The 26,144-nt window shown below is 47.3% G+C and overlaps 1 protein-coding gene and 1 non-coding gene across 3 annotated transcripts; both read right to left on the reverse strand.

The window, feature by feature from the left end:
- Nucleotides 1-9,343: 9,343 nt before the first annotated feature.
- On the reverse strand, nucleotides 9,344-23,571 carry STK35 (serine/threonine kinase 35). Of its 2 annotated transcripts, XM_010811521.4 has the most exons (3): nucleotides 22,853-23,571; nucleotides 21,661-22,261; nucleotides 9,344-10,387 (listed from the first exon to the last, which is right to left on the reverse strand). In XM_010811521.4, the coding sequence occupies exons 1-3, from the start codon at nucleotides 23,156-23,158 to the stop codon at nucleotides 9,675-9,677; spliced, it is 1,620 nt and encodes a 539-aa protein (XP_010809823.1). In that variant the 5' UTR covers nucleotides 23,159-23,571; the 3' UTR covers nucleotides 9,344-9,674. The 2 variants fall into 2 exon arrangements, with proteins under 2 accessions (XP_010809823.1, NP_001107240.1); NM_001113768.1 differs by lacking the exon at nucleotides 22,853-23,571 and having other exon boundaries at nucleotides 21,661-22,156.
- A 348-nt stretch (nucleotides 23,572-23,919) lies between these two features.
- TRNAY-GUA (transfer RNA tyrosine (anticodon GUA)) lies at nucleotides 23,920-23,991 on the reverse strand. The gene has a single exon. It is a non-coding gene; the product is annotated as a tRNA-Tyr (tRNA).
- Between the last annotated feature and the right edge of the window lie 2,153 nt (nucleotides 23,992-26,144).

The raw sequence follows: 26,144 nt of genomic DNA on the forward strand, positions 1-26,144 counted from the left end.
AAGCTTTCCCTCCACTCTCTGCAGGCTTCCTATATTTCTCCCCAGCCACGCCTACTACAATTAAGTGTTCTCAAGTCCGTGGCTAACTTGGGAGTCTTAGAGGACAACAGTGGGGTCTATGCTATCAAGACCACTGCTAGGCAAGTGTCTGCCATAAGAAGGCTCTTGCTCACCAATCTGACTTGGCCTCAGAAATTACTCAACACAGGGCTGCAGACAGCTGTATCAACAACAAGGACAAAATCATGAAAGCCCTCCAGTCTGGTCAGTAAATGAGCTGGAAAATGGGTCAGGGAGAAACTCAGTAACCCTTGCATTTTGCTTTAGATCCTCATCAACCTTTACCTAAAGCTCACTGAGAATGGGCTTCTTCCAGGCCCCAGGGATCAGAGACAACAGGATGCTTGTGAGTCCCATCAGAGCCCTTCCCTGTGCTGGTGTGTAGACTGTCCTGTCCCCGCGGTGCCTGTGCTTTCCTGCTGCCCCACCTGGGGCGTGCTTTGGGTCCCCCGCTTTCCAATGTTAACCTCTGTCTGCTTGTGTGGCTTCTGCCTACCGTTGCCTGGCCCCTGGTCCTATGGGCGCCTCACCATGCCAGTCTTGCCTCGCCTGCCCATGTTTGAGGCTGTGTCAATGTGACATAAGACGAATCAACGTGCAGGTGATCTCACCTGAAGGAGAAGGTGGCCCTGCTGCGGTGTGCTGTGCCAAGGCCGTCAGGCTATGAAGGATGCCCACAGGCAGCACTGCTGCTAACACCTGGGGGGCCTCTCGTGTGGAGCTAACAGGATGGGGACCCAGCATCTGCCTCAAAATATACACACACCAAAGCTGCTTTTAAAGAGGTTCTAGGAGGCAGGATTGAACAGTGGAATTTCCAGTCAGGTACCTAGTCTCAAATTCTGACTCTCACAACTGTAGTGAATTCTCAACTTCCTCATCTACAGAATGATGGCAGAGAACAGAATAGTTGCCCAGATGATGTGATAAATAAGATACTGTACGTAAAGTGTTTAATTCAGGACTGGCGATAAAAGGACAGGGCCTCTGCCCTGCACAAGTCAGAGGGCCCCTGAAAAACAAGTTTTTATAACCAGGAGCTGCTATTGCTGGGGGAGTATCTGTGTCCCTGGGGTAAGAGGAAATGGGAGTTGAAAGGACCTCAACCATCAGGAGCTTGGCTCACAGCTGGAGGATTATAAGAGCTATTTTGATTTGCCCAAAGGGATGCTGCCTAGCCTAGGAGGAGCTAAGGATGCCAAGGAGGAGGAGAAAGTGAGCAACAATAGCCCTGGGGCAGGCCTGTCCCCTCATGGATTCTTTGATGTCCTGCAGAGCTTCAAGGGACAGATTATCCTTGGGAGCAACCAATCCCGTTACATAACAGACAGCTCGGCTTCCTCATGTTGATACAGCAGGAGCTCAACAGACAGAGAGGGCAACAGCAGGGGCAAAAGCTGGCACCCAGGGAGCGGCCTGGCCTTACTACCACCAGCGTTCCCCGACTGAAGCTCCCAAGAAGCACCAGCAGACGGACGCAGAGCAAGGGGCAGCCTGCACACTGCATACTGGCGGCACCTGGAGCTACCAGGTCTTCAGTGAACCCCGAGCTTGACGTTCCCGGGGAAAAGAGAAGCAAACCCACACCCCTCTGCTCCCACAGCTCTGTAAAAGCTAGTGAGACAGGGTAGGACAAGGCTGGGGCCCCCACTGATAGACAGGGACTCAAAAGAGGCTCAGCAGTTCTAGTTCTGCTTGAACCTAAGATTAACAGTCACTGTCTAAATACCCTTGCCTCCATCTCTCTACTTTAACTAAAGCTTCCATTCTTTCCAAGGACCTAATCATCTACTTCAACTTCCCTGGTGACTCAGATGGTAAAGCGTGTGCCTACAATGTGGGAGAGACTGGGTTGGGAAGATCCCCTGGAGAAGGCAATGGCAACCCACTGCAGTACTCTTGCCTGGAAAATCCCATGGACGGAGGAGCGTGGTAGGCCACAGTCCACGGGGTCGCAAAGAGTCGGACACGACTGAGCGACTTCACTTTCACTTTCAATCATCTACTTCAGGGTGAGGTTGGCACTTTCCTCTTCTGTTCCTCGCATCTTCTCTCAGGGCTGTTCAAGATTCTCCCAGATACTAAAAGGGATGCGCCTCTGGGGTATGAGAACCAAACTTCGGACCTTGGTCTCTTCAGCGGTTGCACTGACTCTGAGAAGCCTTCCTTGCTCACTGTCCTCTGGGCTGCCTAGTTGCTTACCAGCACACTCTGAACTTTCTCAGAGTAGAAGAAACCACCTCCCAACTGGAAACTGACTAAGTGCCAGGCACTCAGGACCAGGTTACTCATCTCAGAATGTGTGGTGGTAGGGAGGCAGCAGTGCAATCTACATGATGCTCAGTTGTTTGTTCAATTTTGAAAACATTTGAGATGTATACACAATTCCATACACATTGGCTAAAGCTATGGATTTAGACCTAGGTTCAAACCTAGGCTTTGACCCTTACAAGCTCTGTGGGCTGCAGGAAGTTACTTGAAAAGAAGTAAATGAAATAATGGTCATAAAGCACCCGGCCCAGGGATGGTCATTATCATCATCATCTCTGGCACTGCTACGCTCCATCAGAGCCTGAGACTTCTAGACTCAGGAAGTAATGCTCTGAGTGGAGGTCTCAGAAGCTAAGTGTTGTCCATGGTCTCCTCCTGCCTCTTCCCACAGCGAGGGCAGTCCTGGGAGAGAAAGGCCTGTCAGTTCCTGGGTTAGTTCTGATGCTTGGGTCAGGAAGCTGCTCTCGGGTGCAGGCTGGACACTAATCTAGTCTTGGGTTCTCAACCACTCACTTAAAATCTTTCAAAAATTTATAGCCCCACTCCTACCCTAAGACAAAGTTTTGAAGACTTTGTCATTTAAAACAAACCACATTAAATACTGCACCCCCCCCATTTTAAAGTTTTTAGTCTTATTTTTGATGAACTTGATACCTATAAGGTGACATAATTTGGGTTTAATTACAGCCAAAAGGAAGAAAATAATCTGAATGGGTTTCTACAGCTTTACTGTAAGCACGTGCTGCTGCCTGTGAGATGAGCAGATAAAACTTTTGAACCTCCAGCGAAGGGGCTCAACTAGAGCGCCGTGTTAAAAAACCTCAAATTCATAAAAGAGAAACGAAACCTGAAGGCCAGGTCAAGCGGCCAACCGGATACCCAGCATGGCAGCCCAGAGCCACATCTTAGGACTTCAGGCCAGTGAAAAATACATCATTTATTATTTCAACATTACTCTTCCCAGGTGGCGCTAGTGGTAAAGAACCCACCTGCCAATGCCCGAGATGTCAGAGAGCCAGGTTCGATCCCCCGGTGCGGAAGATCCCCTGGAGGAGGAAATGGGCAATCCATCCCAGTATTCTTGCCTGGAGAATCCCATGGACAGAGGAGCCTGGCGCACTACAGTCCATGGGGTTACAAAGAGCAGGACATGACTGAAGAGACTCAGCACACGCACACATTACTTCAAGAAATTAGGCTCAATTTCTTTCTGATGTGGAGCAGCCACCAAGATAGCATATGGTACAAAGAACATTTTCTATGACCCTCAGATCTACCAACATCTGAGTTCCTTCTTCAGGTCTGAACTGCCCACTCCACATAACGTCATTCAAGGCCCTGGCTTCAAAAGGCCCTAGTAACAGGTCTGTGTATCAGACAGCAAACTTGGCCGTGAATGCAGAGTCCCTTATCCCTCAACACCCTCCCTGGTAACATGCGGGCGGTGGCACCTGGAACATTAGTTTGGCTGGCTTCCTGCTTTGGGTAAGGCTTTTGGCTGGCTGGTAGGGACCATTACGAATTATTAAACAAAGGTGACAAATAAGGGAGTAGTAGGACCCATCACTGAATAACCTTTTACAAAATAGATACATTTTTCTGGAACAAGCTATTGGACAGTTGCCTTGACTATAGCTTTGCTTCAAAAAAGAAACTATTTATTTGGTAATCCTCAGAAGCAAGGCAACTAAAGACCACTGTCTTCAGAGATAAGACAATGCTTCCACCTCAAGCCCAAGTGGGTATCTAAAACTCTACCGTTTAGTGTTTCATTTAGACAGTTTATACAAGGCACTTTCACAGCCTCTTGCAATCCCCCCAACAGCCTCACTCAGATAAATATGATCTACTCCATTTCACAGACGATAAAACCCAGAGAGGTAAATAACTTGCCTGAGGTCACACAGCCTAAAAAGCACAGATGGGACTCAATTCTAGACAGTCTACGAGGCAACACTCCTTTAAGAGGAATCCCATGTTTCCAATCCAAAGTGTATTTCCATTCAAGGTTTGCAAAACACTGAAACCATTTAGCCCCAATTTAAACATTACTCTGAAATCTACAGTCCTAGATTGCTGAGGCATTCTTTCATCATGCTGATACTTGGGACAACCGGGTTTCCGTTATGCAGCTAGAATGTGATCCATGACCACAGGTTTGGTACGAAAGCTGGCCAGGAATCAAGTCACACAAGTTCTGACCATTCATTTGGAACTTTGAATAACTTCTTCTAAGTCTCTCCTACTTCTCAGCTCCCCATCATGGTAACAGGAAGAGGCATCAAAATCTCTTCTGCTGCTTGGCAATACATGAAGACAAAACTTTTCAGTTATCTGTCTTTTTCACTTTCATTCTCTTATAAGTATATGGTGAAGTCTTCCAGAAGTTACATGATGAGTGATGTAGCACCAGGGTACACAGCGGAAGCAAATGAGAATTCAGCTGACTATCAAAGCAGATGCTGATTTGCAAAAATAGAAAACAATGCCACCCTACTGACTAAACATGGGCTTTCCCCAGTGGCTCAGCAATAAAGAATCTGCCTGCAATACAGGAGATGCAGGTTCGATCCCTGGGTTGGGAAGATCCTCTGAAGAAAGAAAAGGCAACCCACTCCAGTATTCTCACCTGGGAAATCCCATGAACAGAGGAGCCTGGTGGGCTACAGTCCATGGGGTCACCAAAGTTGGATGGAATTTAGCAACTGAACAACTCACTAAATGTTTTTGGAAAGTTGTTTTTCATAAATTATGTGTGATAGCATGTAACTAAATTATTCATTTGAAAGAAACATTTAAAACATCCTTGGCCATCTCCACACTTGTACTTCTAGACCACTCTCTCCCCTGAACTTCAGACTCCTCCACCTGCCTACTTAACTTCTGTACTTGGATTCTGAACAGGCATTCCAAACTTTCAGATGATCAAGACCTAAACTCCTCCACCCAAACCTGTTCTTCCCCATCTCATTTGATCCTCTCTATCCTTCCAATGGTTTACGAAGCCAAGAACTTGGAGTCATCCTTAATTCCTTTCTCTCACATCTTATGTTCAATCTAGCACGAAATCCATCGGTTGACTTCAAAATTCACCCCAAATCCGATCATTATCTTCCCTGCTCCACTGTTCAAAGCCATCTTTATCTCTCACCTGGGTTATCAGAGTAACCTCCCATCCTATCCCCTCGCTTGCCCCCTCCAGTTTACTTTTAGCACAGTAGTTACAGTGATCCTTTCAAAAGATCAGATATCACACAGCCGAAAACACATCAATGACCTTTCATCTTACTGAAGATTAAAAGCCAAAATCCTTACAGTGGCCTACAATGTCTCTTCTGTTGTTCAGTTGCTCAGTCTGAGTCTTTGTGACCCCACTGCTGCTGCTAAGTCGCTTCAGTCGTGTCCGACTCTGTGCGACCCCACAGACGGCCTCCCACCAGGCTCCCCCGTCCCTGGGATTCTCCAGGCAAGAACGCTGTGACCCCACAGACTGCAACAAACCAGGCTTCCCTGTCCTGGAACTTGCTCAAACTCATGTCCATTGAGTCAGTGATGCCATCTAACCATCTCATCCTCTGTTGTCCCCTTCTCTTCTTGCCTTCAATCTTTTCCAGCATCAGGGTCTTTTCTAATGAGTTGGCTCTTCGCTTCAGGTGGCCAAAGAATTGGCGCTTCAGCTTCAATACTTCCAGTGAATATTCAGGGTTGATTCCTTTAGGATTGACTGCTTTGATCTCCTTGCAGTCCAAGGACTCTCAGTTGACTCCGAATTCTCTCTCCAGCTTCTTTTCCTATACTCACCTCCCTGATCACTCTGTCTAGCCTTCATGCTGTTATAATGGTTATTGCTTTTGAGATTTTCTTCCTCCAGAAATCCTAGTGCCTTACTCCCTCAACTCCTTCTAACCTTTGATCAAAAGTCACCGTCCTTAAGGAGACCTACCCCGATCTCTTCCACTTGGAAGTACACCCCCATCCCTCACCTCTCTGCATTCTAATTTCACTTATCCTGGTCTACACCACCTCCACCCCGACCCTGCCCTGCTAACCCATAGCTAACAGTTATGTCTGTTCATCTCTCCAGGAAATATAAGTTCTACAGTTGCAAGAATTTGTTGGCTTTGTTCACAAATGTTATCTTTTGGGTCTGAAATAGTCCCTGGCAAACAGTTTCTCAATAAATATGTTGAATGAATATACAGAACTAGTTTCTCCATCTATATATAAAGTTTGATTGGCAGAAAGGGGAGTTTAGACTCTACAGATCTTCCCAGCCCAAGCCTCTGATTCTCTAACCAGCCAGATACTCATTTATACCACAAGTGATCTGAACCTGTGGCACAAGGTTCAGCTCCCGGTCACAAAGACTTGTGCCCTGAATCCGGCCCAAATTCTAAGTGTTCAGCTAAACAGAGCAGGACAGGCACCACTGACCAACCCCTGTCCTCATTAGCTGTCAGAGTGTGGGACACTTGGCCATAACTATGTTCCCGATCTTTTCTCAAGGTCACTTATTTCTCCTACCTGAAACAATACTCCTATTTAGCTTTAACTTTGCCCTGCAACGCAGCACAGATCCAAGAGTGGGTGTCCAAATGGGAACCACAGTTTCAACTAGTTAGGACAACCCCATAACCCTAACCCAAATTCAGGTCCCTCTTCCAATGATGACCTTCTTCGTACCCCAGGGCACACTTGAATTCTAAGCAGTTTTTTAAAAGTGGAAAAGATGAGGTGGGAATTGCCAGCATGAAATACAATTAAAGTACTGTCCAGCCAACTCTTTTTAGGCTTGAACATGGTACTACCCCAAACCTAGCTTTAAGAATGCTGGGCAGTAGGACAAAGTGGCCTGACACCTGGAAGATAATAAATGTTTGTGGAATGGAAGAATTAAACCTGGAGTGACTCACTTGAGAAGTTCACTGACTCAGCATTAACCAACTCCAACCAGAAATCTAAGGGTGACAAAGGGAAAGAGGGGACTAAGAACCCACCCGGGTAAGGGAGGGCTCTGTGCCCCAGGTGCTGAGGCTCCTTGCTCATGACCACAGGGATCGGCTTCTACCTATCACCTCCTCTCAAGGCTTCAGCAAAATCTAAGACTAGCTTATTTTCAGCTTGCCATCTTGCTATTAAGAAAAAAAGGGGCTGGGGAGGAGGGGGCATGAGTAAGATGTTGCTGTTTAGTCGCTACGTAGTTAGTGTCTGACACTTTTTGCAACCCCTCATGGACTGTAACCCACCAGGCTCTTCTGTCCATCGCCTTTCCCAGGCAGGAATACTGGAGTGGGTCGCCACTTCCTTCTCCAAGGGAATCTTCCCGACCCAGGGTTCGAACCTACATCTCCTGCATTGGCAGGTGGGCTCTGTACCACTGAGTCACCAAGGAAGCCCCTATTTTTAAATTACTAGGATCTTAGGTAAATGACTTAACCTTCTGCAGGGCTGCAAAGATGAAACAAAATGGTACATGTGAAAATACCTGGCATTCAAGGTGATCAATGTCCTTTTCTTTTCCCTTTAAGGAAAATAAATCAAGTCTGACCAATACATGAGCCAGCAAGTACATCAATCTCCCAGTATCTCTTATTTCCACACTGGCCAGCTGCCTTGCTAATTCTGCCCCAAAGATCCAGGGCATCCATCCATCTACCCTCAGTGCTCTCCATTTAGGTTCAACAACATCTTCTTACTAGTATGAATCAAACAATTGGTCCAACTGGTCCTCTAAACTCCAGTTCAAATCAGCACGCACATGCTGAAGTTCTTAATGCACTGTTCTGCTCCAGCTTATAGATGGCTCCCAAATGCCTACTAAGTCAAGGTCAGATTCCAGGGTCCCATATTTCACCTTATTTCTAACCTTTGTGCCTTTGCTCACATCTCAGACTCTGGTCCAACTGCACTCCCACTGCTGTTCCTGGTATACACTTCCATATGCTTTTACCTCAGCTCTATTCCTGCTCTTGCAGGCCCTCAACTACTCCCTGTCTTCATCTTTCACTACCCCAAACTGCTAGGCTGCCGCTGGCTTCAGCTCCCTTGCAGAGACTAGGCCTTTTACCCGAATGCTCCCCTCTGCTTCCAGTTCCCTACTCTTGTCTCTGGGCACCATTCTCTGGAAGGTCAATTTCCTTACATCGTAAAGCAACTATGATAAATAATGATTTAATGATTCTCTCCTTGACTAAGCTGCAGAAGTCCCAAGGATGGGGCATGTTTCCGATTTTGCTTATCATCATTTTTCCAAAGCCTAGCACAGTACTTGACAAATTAAAGTCCACCACCAATCTGTTAAATAAGCAAAGATTTCTCTATAAGAATTCACTCACCCACAGTTTATAGTATCTAAAATGAAGAAACCATTTGCTATCTGAAGTGGGAGAATAATTACATTATGGCACCTATAATGGAACATCAATTACTTTCCAGTAGTCATGTATGGATGTGAGAGTTGGACTATAAAGAAAGCTGAGTGCTGAAGGACTGATGCTTTCAAATTGTGGTATTGGAGAAGACTCTTGAGAGTCCCTTGGACTGCAAGGATATCAAACTAGTCAATCCTAAAGGAAATCAGTCCTGAATATTCATTGGAAGGACTAAAGCTAAAGCTCCAATACTTTGGCCACCTGATATGAAGAACTGACTCATTGGAAAAGACCCCGACGCTGGAAAGATTGATGGCAGGAGGAGAAGAGGATGAGATGGCTGGATGGCATAACCGACTAGATGGACATGAGTTTGAGCAAGCTCTGGGATTTGGTGATGGTAGGGAAGCTTGATGTGCTGCAGCCCATGGGGTTGCAGAGAGCCGGACACAACTGACTGAACTGAACGGATGCTTTCAAGGAATGACATGGGGAAATGTTCAGGTTAGAACTGAATGGAAGAACAGAAAACTAAACCTAAAACAGCATGATCTAAACTATGCAGAATTGGATGTACACGTAGAAGGATACAAACTGGGGACAGCGTTTATTCTGAAAAAAATTGTCTGTACTTTTGCACATTTTCTACAGTAAGCATTTATTGAGAAAAAGTGTTTCTAAAAATCTTAAGAGACTCAGTTCAAATGCAGTGTCCACTCAAAACTTCTCTAGACTTTCTAATTTGTACTCAAATAATCCCATGACTCCTCATGGAGACTTGGGAGGAATCTGTGGTATCGAGCACTTTATTTCTCTTCCACCCTGCATTTCCCCCCAACTCCATTCCCCATCTCTCCTCCCATCCCTCAGGGCCAAGTCTGAGGAATCCAGCAGTCCAGGAAGTGCACATGCAGAGCAAACAGAGGTACACTCACCTAGTTGAAAAACACCCAAGATGCTTTGCCCTGAATTTTAAGCAGCACATGTGACCTGGTCCATTCTGGTTTCAAGTTCAAAGGCATCAGGCCGGTCCTGTGGGTTAGCAGCTAACATATCTTTCAAGAGCTGCTTGATCCCCTCAGACATGGAAGTCCTGCGTTTCTGGGGGATGTGCAACTCCATCTTTGGGTTTTCTAGCAGCGCCTCACCAACAGGGACGATCTCAGTCCCCTGTTTGATATAGGTCCCCAGGAGCTCCTTCTTGGTCTCAGAGTCAATGAAAGTGATTCTTTCTATCATTGCCCAGATGATAATGCCCAGGGCAAAGATGTCAGCCTTGGCTGTGTAGTGTCCCTCCCAGACTTCAGGGGCCATGTAGAAGTCTGAGCCACAGGCTGAGGACAGCCAGTACTTATTCACATTCACATTTTTGTTGTCTGGATTGCCCTCTTTACCTCGGGGGGCCAGACCAGCACAGACCTTGCTTAGTCCAAAGTCTGCCACCTTGAGGATGGGGGTGCCAGACCGCTCTGTGATGAGGATGTTGTCTGGCTTTAGGTCCCTGTGCACGATGTGGTTTTTGTGCAGGAAGGCAATGGCGCTTGTGAGCTGCAGCATGAAGCTCTTGTTGGTGGCTGGGTCCGGCCTCCGGGACAGGACATACTGATTCAGGTCTCCACCTTCACAGAACTCCATGACAAACCAGAGATAGCAGGGTTCCTCAGCATAACCCAGGATCCTTTCTCCTAAATCAAGGGAAGACCAGAAAGAGCCTGAGTGAGATGGACAGTCACACCACGTACAGACTACAGAGATGCAGCACACGGGAGGAGGAGCGACAGTGCTGACTGCTTTGATCCAAGGACCAGCGGGACTGGCAAGGGGCTAACTACACAAGAAGGCCCGCCTCTACTCACTCAGGGGAGTCAGGGATAACACGAGAAGGGAACCCGGGCTTACCGCTGATCAGCCAGGAGTGCACCCTGCCCAGTTTCCGCTTCTGCTTCTTTACCTGTCAATGGCCATGTGTGAGGCACAGTACCAATACAGGCACCTGACATTCCATTCAAAATTTACCAGCACCGTAGAAGGAAAAAAGTAGGCCCATCTAATGGAATGAACCCAAGGCTCACAGAGACTTAAGAGTGCAGACTCAAATCTATGACTGCAGAGCCACTGCATTTCATTATCCTGTGTCCAAATAGGTAGCATACTCCAGGGATGCTGCTGCGATGAGTGAAAACACGTGAGAAGACCGTTAAATGTCTGTTACCCCATGCGAGGCCAAAGGCCGTCCCTCCATCCCTCCCTGCTTTGCACAGGATTCTCGTCATCAACGTATCTAGAATGGCACTACAATGTTATTTCAGATATCTTTCACTCAGTGTGTTCTGGTAGCCCCCCACACACCAAGCACCAGTTAGATACGTGATAGGCCCATCTCTATGAAGTTTAGTTTGAAAAAGAGAATAGATCTTTAAAACAGCAAGCATCCTAAGTTGTGCATCGGCATCGAGGTCAAGTTTTATGAACAATGAAGAGGGGGCAGGAGTCACCAGATCTTAAAAAGTCCAAAGGGGCAGGACTTGAGTGACCCTAAGAGACAGGCAGTAAATCAGCAGGGGAACAGCCAGATGGGAACTCTACGCTGAGATGGGATGGATAATGAAGCCCAGGAACAAAAGGACCAGAGAGGTGTAATGAGGAAGTCTGAAGTGGGTATAAGATATAATCAAGTTGTGTGGGCTTGAAACTCTAGCTCTGCCTTCTCCAGAAAGTCTTTCCTTTTGAAGCACAGAAACTCCAGGAAAGCTGGTGACTGGCACCCAGACAAATCCCAATATCCTTTATAAAGCAGTGACAGTTCACTGAAACCTTAGCAGGAAGCTATCTGATGACTGCAAGAGCCCAAATAGCTTGAGCCTAAGTAGGCAGGTGTCTCATCCTGCTGATGAGGAGGCTGGGCCTGCCCTGGGTGGTCACACGGATCTTTCATGACAAGTCCTCTGACCCCTAACACGGTATCTTCATTCTACCAAAAATGAAGGCTGCACCCCGTCACACAAGTCTCTGCCAGAAGGTTCCTTTTACCATTTACTTTATTACAAGGAGAACAGGTGATTCAGATGAGACCCCACTAAGCCCCCAAATCACCAAGGCACACAGTCAACAAAAAGCCAGCGGTTTGGGAGTTTTAGGTTGATGCAAGAAGGTGACTAGATGGACAAGGCAAAAGCTTTAGGTTTTTGACCATCATCTGACAGACCACACTGCCCCTGTAATTATATAATTTGTTTATATTGCTCACAATCAAAAGCAATACAGGTAGAACCAGTTTAGGGCAGATGGATTTTTTTTTTTTTTTTAAACCAGTTGTTTCCCGTCTCCTAATCCTCTTTCTAGGTCATCAGCTCTAGCGGCTTGAGGCTCTATCTAAAAAGACTGCAAAATAAAGCAATGATTTGAGCCCTGATCAATCTAGACTCTAGAGTAAAGATCCATAAAAAGGAGACCACGAAATGTTTGCTGATGGTAGAGCCAGAAAGGAAACTATTAAAAAGCCATCAGACTCCTTCTGCAAAGGCCACATCAGAAAACAGTGAGACTTCTGGTGGGGTAACAGAGGGTGGGGATGATTATTTTATATACAAAGTTGGTAACTATGGCAACTGAAGTAAAAAGAAAACAACTCTGCAAAAATGACTACATAACTGTTAAGCTCAGGTTATGAGAATCCAGGGAAAGAAAACAAAAGGTGAAAAAGCGCCCTTAGTCGGTGGGTGGGTGGGTGGGTGGGTGGGGACACCCAAGACTGCGGGACTTGATCTGGAGAATAAGCTAAGGTCAGGAGACACCTGAGGAGGGGCCTGTCTGTTAAGATGCCAGTGCTGGACAGGAAGCAGACACATCAGTGAGCGTGACGGAATGGAAGGTGGGGGACACGGCGACATGTCCCAGGGACAAACAGCACTTCTCTGAGCAGGCAAGGGCCTTGGGCTCATTTTATGAGAGGGTGCAGCATGTTTTCATGCAGGAATCCCAGCTGCCCACAAAAACTAGGAGAGGCATGTCAGAATTCTGGTCCCTTCCTTCAGGCAGACTGCCTCCCTGGGCCTCTTTTCAGTGACCTCACATCACAGCAAGCTGGAGGGAGGGCACTGGATGCGCTGGGCACATTTCTGTCGAGAAGCCAGCAGCAGCAGAGTAAGAGAGGGCCGGAAGTCAGGTCCAGCTTAGACCCCAATTCTGCTCCGTGGTTTACTGGGTGACTTTGAGACCGAGTATGATGGGCAGTTGGCTCGAACAGGGGGTGAGTCCCTGAACCGCTCAGCCTCCATTTTCTCATCCCTGAGATGAGAACGCCATGCCACGTTTTCCTGAGGGAAGCCACAGTCAGCAGAGTTTAAGGTGCTGTGGGGGAATCACACCCGTGCCATCTTCTGCACCATCATTCCCGCAGACCTCAGCCAGGGCCCCGCAAGTCACTGATTTCAGCCCTCCCGAGTGCTGGAGGCCAGAGAATTCACCTCTCACATATCAGGCGAAGAGGAAACGGAGACCAGAAAATGACACTGGTGATTACATCACATTTCTCAGGCTCTAACAGCTAAAACTCATATGCTACCTAGAGCAGGCCACTTTCACGGGCATTGTATTACCTCCTCCAAGTCCAGTAGCCAGAAGACCACAAGATAAACTTTGTACTTCAAAACATAACCTGTGCCACAGTTCACAGGGATATAATTAAAAAAAAAAAAAATCAAGCAGGTGTCTCACATCTCATTACTCATGGGCATAAGTAGTGTTCAAATCGTCCAACAAAATGGGCTCTATCGAGAAACTTGAGGCCAGCAGACTAGGCATAAGGATAAACCAATATGAGCTATGGAAAGGCAGGCACTTCCTGGAAAGGGATACAAAATACCCGGAATTTTATGAGCCTGTTTCCAAGCATCCTCCAGAAATTAGACTTTTTTAAAAAAATTGAAATATAGTTGATTTACAATGTGTGCCAATCTCTGCTATATAGCAAAGTGACTCAGTTATACACATACATTCTTTTAATATTCTTTTCTATTATAGTTTATCACAGGAGACTGAATATAATTCCCTGTTCTATACAGTAGGGACTTGTTTATCCATCCTATATATAATAATTTATTTACATCTGCTATGCTCTAGTATAAGTACATGGTCATACTAGAGTACATACTGCTTCTCAGACACTAGAGATGTGATAAGCGGCAGTCTCTGCCCTTATGAAGGCTTCCAGTCCCTAGAAGCAGAATGACTGCAGCTATGTGAATAAATAGGAGGCAGTTCTGCCTGAGGAGTAGGGAAAGGTGGTTAGGATAAGAGAAAGGAAGGCTGAGAGTAAGTGGCTTATGTATTGTGTCTCCCAGGATGGAGAGAGTGAGAGCACCCAGCTCAGGGGGCTGCATACTTGCAGCGAGGGACCCATGTAATCTGGGGTAATCACAGAAGAGATGTGGTAGGAGACGGGAAGAAATGAGGCTGGAGATGGCCTGGAGTCAGGTCAAAAGAAAGGGCATCTGGCAGACAAAGAATGTGAACTCTAAGAAATGGCAAGTGACTAAAAGTTCTTGAACTATTTTAGAAAAATAAGCTACTTATTGAAATTAAGAAGTCACTAATGTTAAGTAAGGCATACCATTTAAGTAAGACATCCAAGCTGACAACACTCTGGCTTGCCACTAAGTGCTGATTTCAGAGATGTCAACGTGTAGAAGAACACATCTGAGAACCAGGTTCCCTCTGGAGGCAGGAGTTAGAAATGGAAGACAGACTAGCGGCCAAGAGACCCATCAGAAGAAGCAAGAGCAAGGGAGGAGGCAAGAAGGGGATGGGAAAAGGTCTTGGATATTTAGAATCAACAGAACTTAGCAATGTATCATGTGTCTGTCACATGTGACAGGAAGGAAGAAGCCAAGCCTCTCCTCACTCCAAACTCGCATCTACTCACACAATCCTTTCACAAGTGAGGAAACGGAGGCTACGGTCTCACTACAGTCTCACAGAGGCAGACCTCAGCGTCTCCACAGCCTGGGTTTCTAACCATGATGCTTTCCTGCCGCCTCTTGCTGCCAGCAGCAGAAGTTAACACCTGGATGTCCCATTTCCCACTTGGATGCAATTCCTTAAGTACTCTTATGTATGCCCCCAAGGAGTTTAATATTCATCAAGGCCAATCACACAACATGCTGATGCATTTTTCATAAAGGATTAATTATGATTTTGGTAAGTATGCTGAGATAATTCAGCAATATTTATCACAAGTCTTCAAAATGCTCAATGTGACATAAAAATCCCATTCCAGGAATTTATTCTAAGAGAAGAGAACCAAAATGACAAAACAAAAATCTACCAGCATCAAAAAAGCTGCACACCAAGCACTAAAACATGCAGAGCTGATCTCCACACAGCACAGTAAAAGTGAGGAGGCAGAACGACCGTCCACGAGTAGGTAATGATTAGTAATGGCGTTGCCAACTTAGTTGAATGCTTACAGGGTCATGCTTTACTTCAACAAAATTTACTTAGCCAAAAGAGAAAGGTCATGTAACACATCATAAGCACAGTTAATGTGAAATAGGAAATAGGTACAAAATTTTTAAGTTATGTTCAAAAAACATTATAAAGGAAGCCAGAATTGAGGTTTGAAAATTTGTTATGACCATAGCCATCCCTATTTTGTATTAAATAAAAAATTTAATATATAACTTTTAACTGAAGAAGTGGCTCAGAAGATCAGTCCCAAGAAGATGCCAGAGACAAGGACCACCCAGCACGTACTCCCAAGATGAGCTCATAGACCAAGCCCTGGTCCCGGCCTCAATGACCTTGAGCTGTGTCACTATAAAGAGGTTGGGTCCAATGTCAACACCACAGGCTATGTTCAATTCAAAGTACTTCATTAATCAAATGTCACTGTGCACTAGGGAACAGACCCCCTCCGAGTGGCTGCCAGGGCAAGATACAGTGTCCAACAGAGGCTGCGAGGCCAAATGCTGAAGTCTCTGGCCCAGTGGTCCTCCTGGGGTCAAAATCACCCACTCTGACACTGTCATGGCTACGTCATCCCAGGCCAACTTCTAAAAAAGACCCCACGAATGGTTCATTTCTCATAAACTTGGAAGAGACATGTACCCCAATAGGCGGGAATAAGGCTTAATTGTGACACACAAAGCATCTTGCAAGGTGCCTGGACACCAGGGCAGATAACTATCCAATATTAATCATGTTAATGCGTCATAAAGCAGGATAGTCATACAGCAGCATGTCAAGAACTGGAAAGAACATCTGGATATAAACCTAGACCCTGACCCTACACCGCTACAAGTTACTAGTAGTATGACAAGTTACTCAAGTAACGCTACAACACTGTATGTTACTCAGCTTGACGGATCTTGATTTTCTTGTGTGTAAAACTAGGTAACAGAAACTCTAACCTAAAGTGGAGAGGATTAAATGAGAGGATGAACCATGAAAATCTAAGGTTAGTTATTAGGACTCGGAACATTCCAAGGATCTTGTTAAAAATGCAGATCCCACTGGCCAGGCAGACGGGCCAGTAACCCAGGGCAGCCCTGGTGGTTTCTCTCCCCATGTGCAATGGGCCCTGCCAGGCCGCCTTCTGATTTGCCCCTTTATAACTCAGCCTTCCCTTTGCTCAACTTAGTCCACATTCCTGCCAGCTGTCCCCCCAGAGCGCCTCTCACGGGCTGCAGTCAAGTATCACCAGCTGTGCTGTGCCCGTCTGTCTCCTCCCTTAGACTGGGCACCACAGTGGAACAAGGCCAAGTCTCTGGGCTCCCACGATGTACCTCAACACACTGAGTAGGTGATCAATAACTAGGTGAAATGAATCAAGATGAGAGCTCTTAGCTGAAAAGGCGTAAAACAGAGAAATAACAGAACGTTCTAGTATAGGACCTGCAGAATATGTAGATTAAGACAACTAAGCAAGCATCCAGAATTTGTGAGTCCGTGAGGAGGGCCACTGGTTAAATACCACTGAAAGCCAAGTTCAAGTTGAAAATAAATTGATGTTCTATTGAGACCCTAAGCTCTCCTTGACAGTTTGTTTATGCCATAAAAGGTCCTATCCAACATGATCCCAATTAATCAAACCTCTCAAGTAAGGGCTGCTTCTATCTCCTGGGGCTGGTATCTAAAACCCCCACTGCACATAGAAGGAAGGCAGTCTGCCAGTAGCAAGAGAAAATAAAAGTCTGCATGGCTGTCCCAAGACAATCAAGAGAACAGAAAGGAAGTAGAGGGTCCCTGGCAGCTGAGACATAGGGGAGGCACTGGTAGAGATAAGTAGTGCTACAAGTACTGGCTAATACAGAATCTGAAATACACAGTAGTCATTGGTTTTTCAGTAAAATATCATTACACCCATTTAACAACCAAGAGAAATAAGAGAGCTCAGACATAAGCCACCTGTCTCAAAGTGCAGCACAGCTTTGTGAAGGAAATCAGGCTTGATCCAGAACGCCAGGGCTTTGAGCCTGACTTGGCTATGGCTTAGCTGCTTTATATCGGGCAATTTCACTAACCTCAGTGCCTCAACTGTCCTACCTGTAAAATAGGGATAATCACAGTATACACTTCAAAAGGTACTTGTGAGGACTAAATCAGTTAATTGGTAAGCCTTCAGAACAGCTCTGCGCACACAGCAATCGGTGAGGTTTAGCGTTTTGTTGAACAGGGTGAAACTGAGGCTAACAACTTCTGACAATACCAATGTTCTACTGTATCCCACTTATTTCCAGGGCCCCTAATGCCGCCTTTTTATCTATGTCAGGGTAGCCAAAGATTACCAGTCAGCTCTCTGCCTCTACCTAGGGGATCCTCTATACTCTGAGGCCCCAAAGCTGCAGTAGAGAATTCAGAGCTGCTTTCTAGGGGCCTGGAAGGGGGCAACCCAGCTCTGAACCCAAGGTTTCCCTGGGTTCTCAACGCCTGAGAGGAGTCTGAAGGCCAACAACATATCCACTAAGATCCTGGGCCCTCCCTCTGGGATCCTGGCTCCCCCTCAGCTTACTGAGGTCCACCTCCCTCGCTTCCTCAGGCCTCTCTGCTCCCAGAGGGAACCTCTACTATTTTCCAGGAAACCCACCACTTGTGACCTTTCACCTTTCACCCTTAAGAGTAAGACCTTATAGGGAAGTCTTCCGCATGCCTTGTGGAGGAAACTTTGTATAGCTTCTTCTAGAACAGTATGTGGCTCATAGTCATCACTAGGCATCAGGGTGCAGACAAGATTACCTCCCAGGGGCCAAGATTCCCACCCACCTGAAGACCCTCAAGGTATCTTGAATATCGCTACTGCTGCTAAGTCGCTTCAGTCGTGTCCGACTCTGTGCGACCCCATAGACAGCAGCCCACCAGGCTCCGCTGTCCCTGGGATTCTCCAGGCAGATAATCGGTCAAATGGAACAAGTTTTACCAAGCTGGGATAAGCCAGGTTCCTAGCTTTTCCAAACTTCTAATTCTTCAGTTTTATGAATCTCGAGGGTTTGTCCTGGATTTTCTTTTTGGTCCTTTTTGTTGCTATTTCTTAGAAGGATCAGTGTGTACCTTAGAGACAGCATCCGAATTTCTGAGTTTGACAGTGAGCTCAGGCTTGGCTGCCATCTTTTAAGTGGCAGTAACCTTGAATTAAGTTTTAGGTGCAAAAGACAGGGTGCTTTGGCAATGAAAACAAGGGAATAAAAAGCAAACCGTAAACTCCTTTTTAACGAAAAGTTCTTAAAAGCTAAACAAAGCCACCAACCCATCAACCAAATAATTTACGAGACTGTTAATTTGTTTTTTTAAAAGAAAAAGCCTGACAGACTGGTTTGAATACTACCACTAACTCACTTGGGGTAAGTCCTGTCCCTTTTCTGGGCTTCAATTTCCTCCCCTGTGAAACAGAAGGCCAGATGAGACATCTAAGATGGCTCACTGCTGACTGTCAAACTTCTGTTCTCTATACAATGCTCTGGGTAGGACCTTTTGGTCTATATTCAGAGAGAAAGGAAGGACATAAAACACAGAAGTCTACCAAAGTTGGACAAGATGAAGAACTGCATTAAGAAGTCCTCTACCCCTTTTCTGACACTGGTTTATTCATACATAACTTTTTAAAACTATAGAAATGTCTTCGGGTAGAGTTGACACTGGAGTGGGGCTTGGGGACAGGGACGAACCAGTCTCTTTTCAGCTGAATTATGAAATAAAATGCACTTTCTTTCTACCTACCCGTGTGTTCTCAGGCTCCCTTCTTTCAAAGCCCACCTTCCCTGCTACCTCCCGGTTCTCATTCTTGCTAATCTGCACAACACAGTACAAAGCTGTTGTTAATGAGCCAACCAGCCTTTTCCTCCTCCGGTGACCCCGATTAGCATTTGAGTTTTCTACAGCTCCTCAAACTTTTCAAATTAAGTTCCCTTGGGGTTAAGAGTTGTGCTTTTTTTTTTTCCCTCTGCAAATACCACTATACGGACCTCAGTAAGTTTGTGGGTTTGGTTCATTGAGACTTTAAGGGAGATTAACACTTTTTAGTCTGTTATTTATTCTAAATTACAGGAGACTGGTCAAGAGGCGACCACAAAGGACATTCTGTTTACAGACAGAGCTGAACCAGGTTATCTGCAAACTGAAGGAATCTGCCCCGGGGTATATCAGGACTGCTAAATTTTGGAAGTTGAAGTCAGGGAAACTTAATTTGGGGTAATCTGGATACTTATTGTTCTCCACTTTAATACTGACAGTAAAAAACAGGCTTATTAACTGCTTATTAACACTCTGAGCATCAGCCTATAAGCAGAGGCAATATACACTGCCTTTACTGTTCTTTCCCTGGGCCCAGAACATTAACTGACCCATAGCAGAGGCTCATATATTTAAGACTTCAAATAACTGAAAGGGATGTATTAAGTGTGTGGCCTAAAGCAAAATATTTCATTTCTTTTAGGTCTCAGTTTTAGTCACAAAGGGAGGAAGAAAATATCACTGTTTCTGTCAACTTGGCGCTGCAGACAACCCAGGAAAGACAAAGTGTTCCACGGTCCACTTGGGGAAACTTGTACAGGAACTTTGTGAATCTTGAAGGGGATGACGCTGGAAGGTTCACAATGTAGCCTGAATTTATTGAAGCAGCGGCTCTCTCATCTGGAGCACTTGTGGACATTCCCAGGCTGCACAGCAACCCTATGACAGAGGAACCCTCTCCCTATGAATAAAAGACTGCTCCCCACAGATTTGAAACAACCTGTCCCATGTTTCATGCAGTCAGCTCAGACAAACCATGTCTAAAAGCAAATCTAAACCCCAAAGCCCATGCTAGGCTGCCACTGTTTACTGTGGAGTTGCCAAAGCCAAGACTTCCAACCCAGGCTGGAGTTTCAAGACTGACATGGGGGACCCTTTGGCAAAGCAAATTGCTACATCCCAAGAAGTGGTGTAAGACAAAGTCCAGACCATTCATTAACCACAGAGAAGACAGTCTAAGAGTGAACTGAAGAGCTGGAAGAATCTCCTAGAAAGTCTTTTCAAAACAAATATATTCACTGTGGAGAGAGGGTGGGCTTTTCAGGACAGATGGGGCAGAGATGGGCATAAAAAGTGGAAGCCTATTTTGAAAAAGGACCCCAGGTAATATTGAGCATGTTCTCAATCCTCTATAAAACTGATTTGAAGTGGGTCAAGGAGTTCTCTTGAGATGGGCCTTGCAGAATCTTGAGATCAGGCAAAAGCTCCAAACAAAACGCACTGGCTGATCCCACCCCACCCCAGATCCTACCCATCCTAAGGTCAGATCTAGTTCATCTTCAGGGGAGAAGAGCAATTGTTACCCCTCTTAAAAGGACTGAGACCTTGAATCAAGACAAATCTGGGATCACATCCCTTAAGCTATGAAAAACTGTAAAGAAAGCAGGAGGACAACCCTACCTCCCTTACAAGCTGATTAACCTTCATCAACTTACCTTCAAGTTCATCTCTAATCCTTAGTTTCTCTGTTTATAGAAAGAGGAGAGGATTTACTTTTAAAGTTATTACCTCCAGTCACTGTAAGAGATCTAGGGCAGAGCTGGGGCTCAGATTAGCAACCTCTCCCCTGAGAACACTGCTCAGGCCTTCCTAGCCCACTGGCTAGGAAGAGACCCCCCGGCTACTTGAAGTGTGAACAAGACACGTGAGCACTCAGGATGCACACACCCCCTAACTGCAGTTAAAACCATCAAACCAGACTTGCCCTCCCCAGGACTGCAAAACCCCTTTGCCTCACTGAGCCCTACCTTTTCTAGAAATAAAACCACTTACAAGTCAGCCTCAGAAAGTTAAGAACGTGTAAAACAAGAGGATGTTTTTCGATGTTGTTGTGTGACAGTTCTGGCCCACCTGTGGGGTTATTATGCTGCAGGTCCCAAGAGGACCTAGCCTAAAAACCACCAGTTAGCTTGAGTGCCCTGGGAAGAAGAGCTGGGGGTCTCAGAAGAAAAAGACGAACCAGAGTCTGCAGGGTGGAGCCCGAGGGTTCGGGGATTTTTGGAACCAGACAAGGAGTGGGTGTGGGTAGGTCCAGCTGAGTTTTTTTCTTTTTGTTTGCTTTGGGAGGGAAAGAGAAGGGGCCCAAGCCTGTGAAGGGGCTCGGTCGGTAGTTCTTCCACTAACTCTGAACCCAACCCCCTGCACTTCCAAATCCGACCTTCAAAGTGCTAGACGTTTCATAATAATGGCTCACACTTAAGGAGCACTACTACTACAATGGTTAGCACTTAATGAGCCCTTGTTATGAAAATACCAGCTAACCTTAGGGCTGGGAACTGATTCCAGATTAGGAGAGGGGAGGGAGGACTTTTTGCCTGGCGCGGAAAGGAGGGTGTGTCGGGTCCAGGGTGACAGGACTGGGACCGGGTTCTAGGGGTCCAGGGGTCAGTTTGGGTCTGGCCACCAGACTCGGGCCCAGGCCCGGCGTGGCCCGGGCGGCCCTCGGCGCTCCTACCTTTGAGCGAGGTCTCCACCAGGCGCAGGTAAAGCTGCGAGCTCTTGTTGCCGTGGCTCATGCGCTGGGCGAGCCCGTTGCGCTGCAGGACGCACTCTTCAAACTGCACGACATTCTGGTGGCGCCGCTTGAGGCTGGTCAGGGCCCAGAATTCGGCCAGCGCCAGCTCCACGTTCTCGGGGGCGTCGCAGCGGATCTTCTTGACCGCCACCCGGGCCCCGCTGCGCCCGGCCACTGCCTCGTACACCACGCCGTAGCTGCCGCGCCCGATCTCCGCCAACAGGCTGTAGCGCGGCCGCGCCGACCCGCCGCCGCCCTCCGGCCGCCGCCGCGCCAGGTAGGCCTCGCCCGGGGCCTCGGCCGCCACCGGATCCATGGCCTGGGCCGCCGCCGCCGGCCTCAGCTTCGCGCTGAGCGCCCGCGGCACTGGGCTTCGCCTTTTCCGCTCGGGGCTTTGTGTACCTCTGCGAGCGCCGTCCTCCTCCCCCGTTTCCATGGCTGCGGGCGGCGGGGGGAGCAGCAACGGCGCTGCCCGGGACCCCCCTGCCTCATCCCTCCGTCCGGCCCCGGGACGCGGAAGAGCGGGACCTTGGATTGTGACCTGCGGGGGAAAAAGTCGGTTAAACGACCAGGCCTAGGCGGGGAGGCCTGGAGCGTAAGCCTCAGGGCGTCCCACCTCCTCCTCCGGCCGTTGCGGCCCCTTTAAGACGGAAGCCACGGCTGCAGAGCGAACGGGGGAGGGGAGGGGAAAGCGGGAAAGACGAAACCACGGGGCACTGGCTCAGAGGGGGGAGCCGGAGAAAAGAGCAAAAAGTCCCCGCCTTTTCAGTTAATTTATCGTGTAGCAGTACGAAAAACAAGAACCAGTAGTTTCCAAGACTGATGAAAATCGCCTTCAGAAGCAATTCAGACTGTGGAAATCTTTTTCCGCTGCTTGGCTCCCTCTGGGATGCCCCTCCCCGCGTCCCGCCCAGAGTTCTCCCGGGTGTAAACAGTCCATTGAATTAAGCCTGAGCAGAGCCCCGCGGACCGACCCAAGTCCCGCCGGACTGCGGGTGTAAGAGGTTGGCTTAAAAGTTCGGCGTCCCTGAACGCGCCCAACCTGGGGCCCAACTGCCCTCACAGACGCCCGAGGCGGCAGGCGTAGTTCCAGCTTCGGTGCTAGCTTTTACGCCGTGGACAGCGCGCTTACCTGGCCGGCGCCCTTCCACTTCCGGGCAGCGCGTTTCCCTCCTAAGGCCCCCGGCTGGGGATGATCCGCCCCTGGACAGGGCTGCCTCGGGTACGGAGCCGCGCGGGAGGCCGCGGCCCGAGTCGGGCGTGCGACGGCGCCTGCTACTGCACGAGTCACGGCAGCAGTGCTCTCGGGGGACAGCTGGGCGTCCGGGCTCCCGCGGCTCTCCACGTGTTCGCGCCAGCTGAGCCCTTTACGTAACCTTTTTATATAAGCCGCACGTCCGGCCCTCAGTCGGGCCAGCGGAGGCTCCTGGTGGCCCATCCCCCGGAAGGCCGGCTGAGTGCTGCGCCGCCGGCGTCTTGCCAGGGTCGGCCGACCAGCCGCAGCCCGGCGCACCCACGCGGGGCGGGGGCCCAATCACAGACGAGAACACCCAACCAACAAAAAATAGGCGCCAAATTCCCGCGATTCGGCTGTGGCCTCTGGTCTCCGCAGCCGCCTGTGCACCGCAACCTCCTCTCTTCGTCCGCTCTGCGAGAAGAGCTGCCCGCAGTAGGCCCTAATAAATACTGATTGGTCGATTGGATTGGTCCGTTTAATTGATTCATGGGTCTTGCCTGGGAACCGCCCGGACTGGGTTGGACTCCATATCCAATCTCCTATTAAACCTGTTGATCTTGGGCAAACCATTGCCTCCACTTGGAGCCTCAGTTTCCTCTTCTGCAAAATGGGTAGACTGGCCCTTACCTCCCAGGATTGATAGTCCCAAGTTAAATAAATATATTTTATATAAAATGTTAATATGTAAATATTTAGATGTAAATAGAAAGTGGCTAATTGGCAGGGCTGAGAGCGCTGAATGTAAGCTCCGTTTAGGCAGGAATTTAAAAATATCTTGTTCACTAGTGCTCCGTATTTGTAAACTGAATCTACAGATATTTATGGAGTGCCTATAATGTGTGAAAGTGAAGTCGCTCAGATGTGTCCGACTCTTAGTGACTGTAGCCCACCAGGCTTTTCCATTGAATTTTCCAGGCATGAGTACTGGAGTGGATTGCCGTTTCCTTCTCCAGAGGAGGATCTTCCCAACCCAGGGATTGAACCCGGGTCTCCCGCATTACAGGCAGACGCTTTACCATCTGAGCCACCAGGGAATCTCCCATAATGCGTGAGGCGCCCGTTTTTTAAGTTGCTTCCCAGGTTGCTATGATAAAGAACCCGCCTGCCAATGCAAGAGACATAAGAGATGCTGGTTTGATCCCTGGGTGGCGAAGACTTCATTGAGGAGGGCACGCAACCCACTCCAGTATTCTTGCCTCGAAAAGCCCATGGACAGAGGAGCGTGGTGGTCTAGGGTCCATAGGGCCGCAAAGAGTCCGACAAGACTGAAGCGACTTAGCACCGCATTCTCGCTGGGGAAAGAGCACTGAACAAGACAATCTCTACCTTAGTTGAGGTTCTGTGCCTCATCAAATCATACGCTGCTACTGCTGCTGCTAAGTCGCTTCAGTCGTGTCCGACTCTGTGCGACCCCATAGATGGCAGCCCACCAGGCTTCCCCGTCCCTGGGATTCTCCAGGCAAGAACACTGGAGTGGGTATCAAATCATATGGGTGACTGCAAATTAGTTAACACACTTTGTGTCTCTCCTCCTTATCTGTAAAATGCGAAGAGCAGTATGTGAGAATTCACTGAGTTTAGAAGGTTAAAGCACTTAGGACAGGGCCTTCGCACACATTAAATGTTAGATATTATTAAATAAATTAATACACAGAATCATTTTACAATGTAAGTGTGATAGATGAAAAGAATGAGCTAAAGAGTGCCGGGGGGCTGGGGACAGGCCACTTTTGTTGGTGTGATCACTAAAATAAATTTTGGGGGTAAAATTTCAAATTTACATATAAATTGCAAGCATGGTAAAGATTCTCATACATTTTTTAATCAGGATAATAGTTTGCTATATTTTACTACATTTGCATTGTCGTATTCTCTTGTGTATTTGTGTATGTATTATATATAGACGTGGGTGTACTTTTTCCCCCCACACCACTTTATGTTTCAGACATCATGCCCCTTTAATCCCAAATACTTCTGTGTGTATTTCCTAAGAACATGAATATTGTCTTGCAAAACCTTGGTACAACTATCAAAATCAAGAATTTTGACAATAAAACGATTTTTAATACATCTTCCATACTTAAATGTTGCCACTTGTCCCAAAAGTATAGCTATTCCCACGATCCAATCAGGATCACATATTTACATTTAGTTGTCATGCCTCTTTGGTGGTGGTGGTTTAGTTGCTAAGTCGTATTAGACTCGTTGTAACCTGCATGGACTGTAGCCTACCAGGCTCTTCTGTCCATGGAATTTCCCAGGCAAGAATACTGGAGTAGGTGTCCATTTCCTCCTCCTGTGGGTCTTCCCGACCCAGGGATTGAACCCAAGTCTCCTACATTGCTGGCAGGTTACCATTGAGCCACCAGGGATTCCCCATGCCTCTTCAGTTTCTTCAGAAAAGCAGCTTTTCTTTGTCTTTGTGACCTTAACGTTTTCAAAGAGTACTGGTGAGTTATCTTCTGCTGCTGCTGCTGCTAAGTCACTTCAGTCATGTCTGACTCTGTGCAACCCCATAGATGGCAGCTCACGAGGCTCCCCCATCCCTGGGATTCTCCAGGCAAGAACACTGGAGTGGGTTGCCATTTCCTTCTCCAATGCATGAAAGTGAAAGATGAAAGTGAAGTCGCTCAGTCGTGTCCGACTCTTAGCCATCCCATGGACTACAGCCCACTAGGCCCTCCGTCCATGGGATTTTCCAGGCAAGAGTACTGGAGTGGGGTGCCATTTAGATATGTCTGATATTTTCTCATGATTAGAATCAGGTTATGCATTTTTGGTAGGAATGGTACCAAAAGAAGTCAAGTCCTCCGTGGACCACATCAGGAGGCATGTGATGTCGTTTTATCCCAGTACTGATGATGTCCACTTTGATCACTTGGTCTCTGCCAAGGTACTCCACTGAAAAGTTACTGTTTCCCCCTTTTTAGTTATTAAGTATCTCACGGGAAGATATTCTGAGACTGTCCTGTTCTGCCTCAGATCCTCACCCAGTTTTTTTAACCATTCATTGATGATTCTTGCCCGAATCAGTTTTTCCAATGGTTACAAAATGGTGGTTGGAGAGCCTCTAGTTTAGTTTGCTAGGGCTGCCATAACAAAATATCACTGACTGGGTGGCTTAATAAATTTATTTTCTCACAGTTGTGGAGACTGGAAGTTCAAGATCAAAGTGTGGGCATTTTGG

Source organism: Bos taurus, chromosome 13, assembly GCF_002263795.3.
Source record: "Bos taurus isolate L1 Dominette 01449 registration number 42190680 breed Hereford chromosome 13, ARS-UCD2.0, whole genome shotgun sequence".
NCBI lineage: Eukaryota > Metazoa > Chordata > Mammalia > Artiodactyla > Bovidae > Bos > Bos taurus.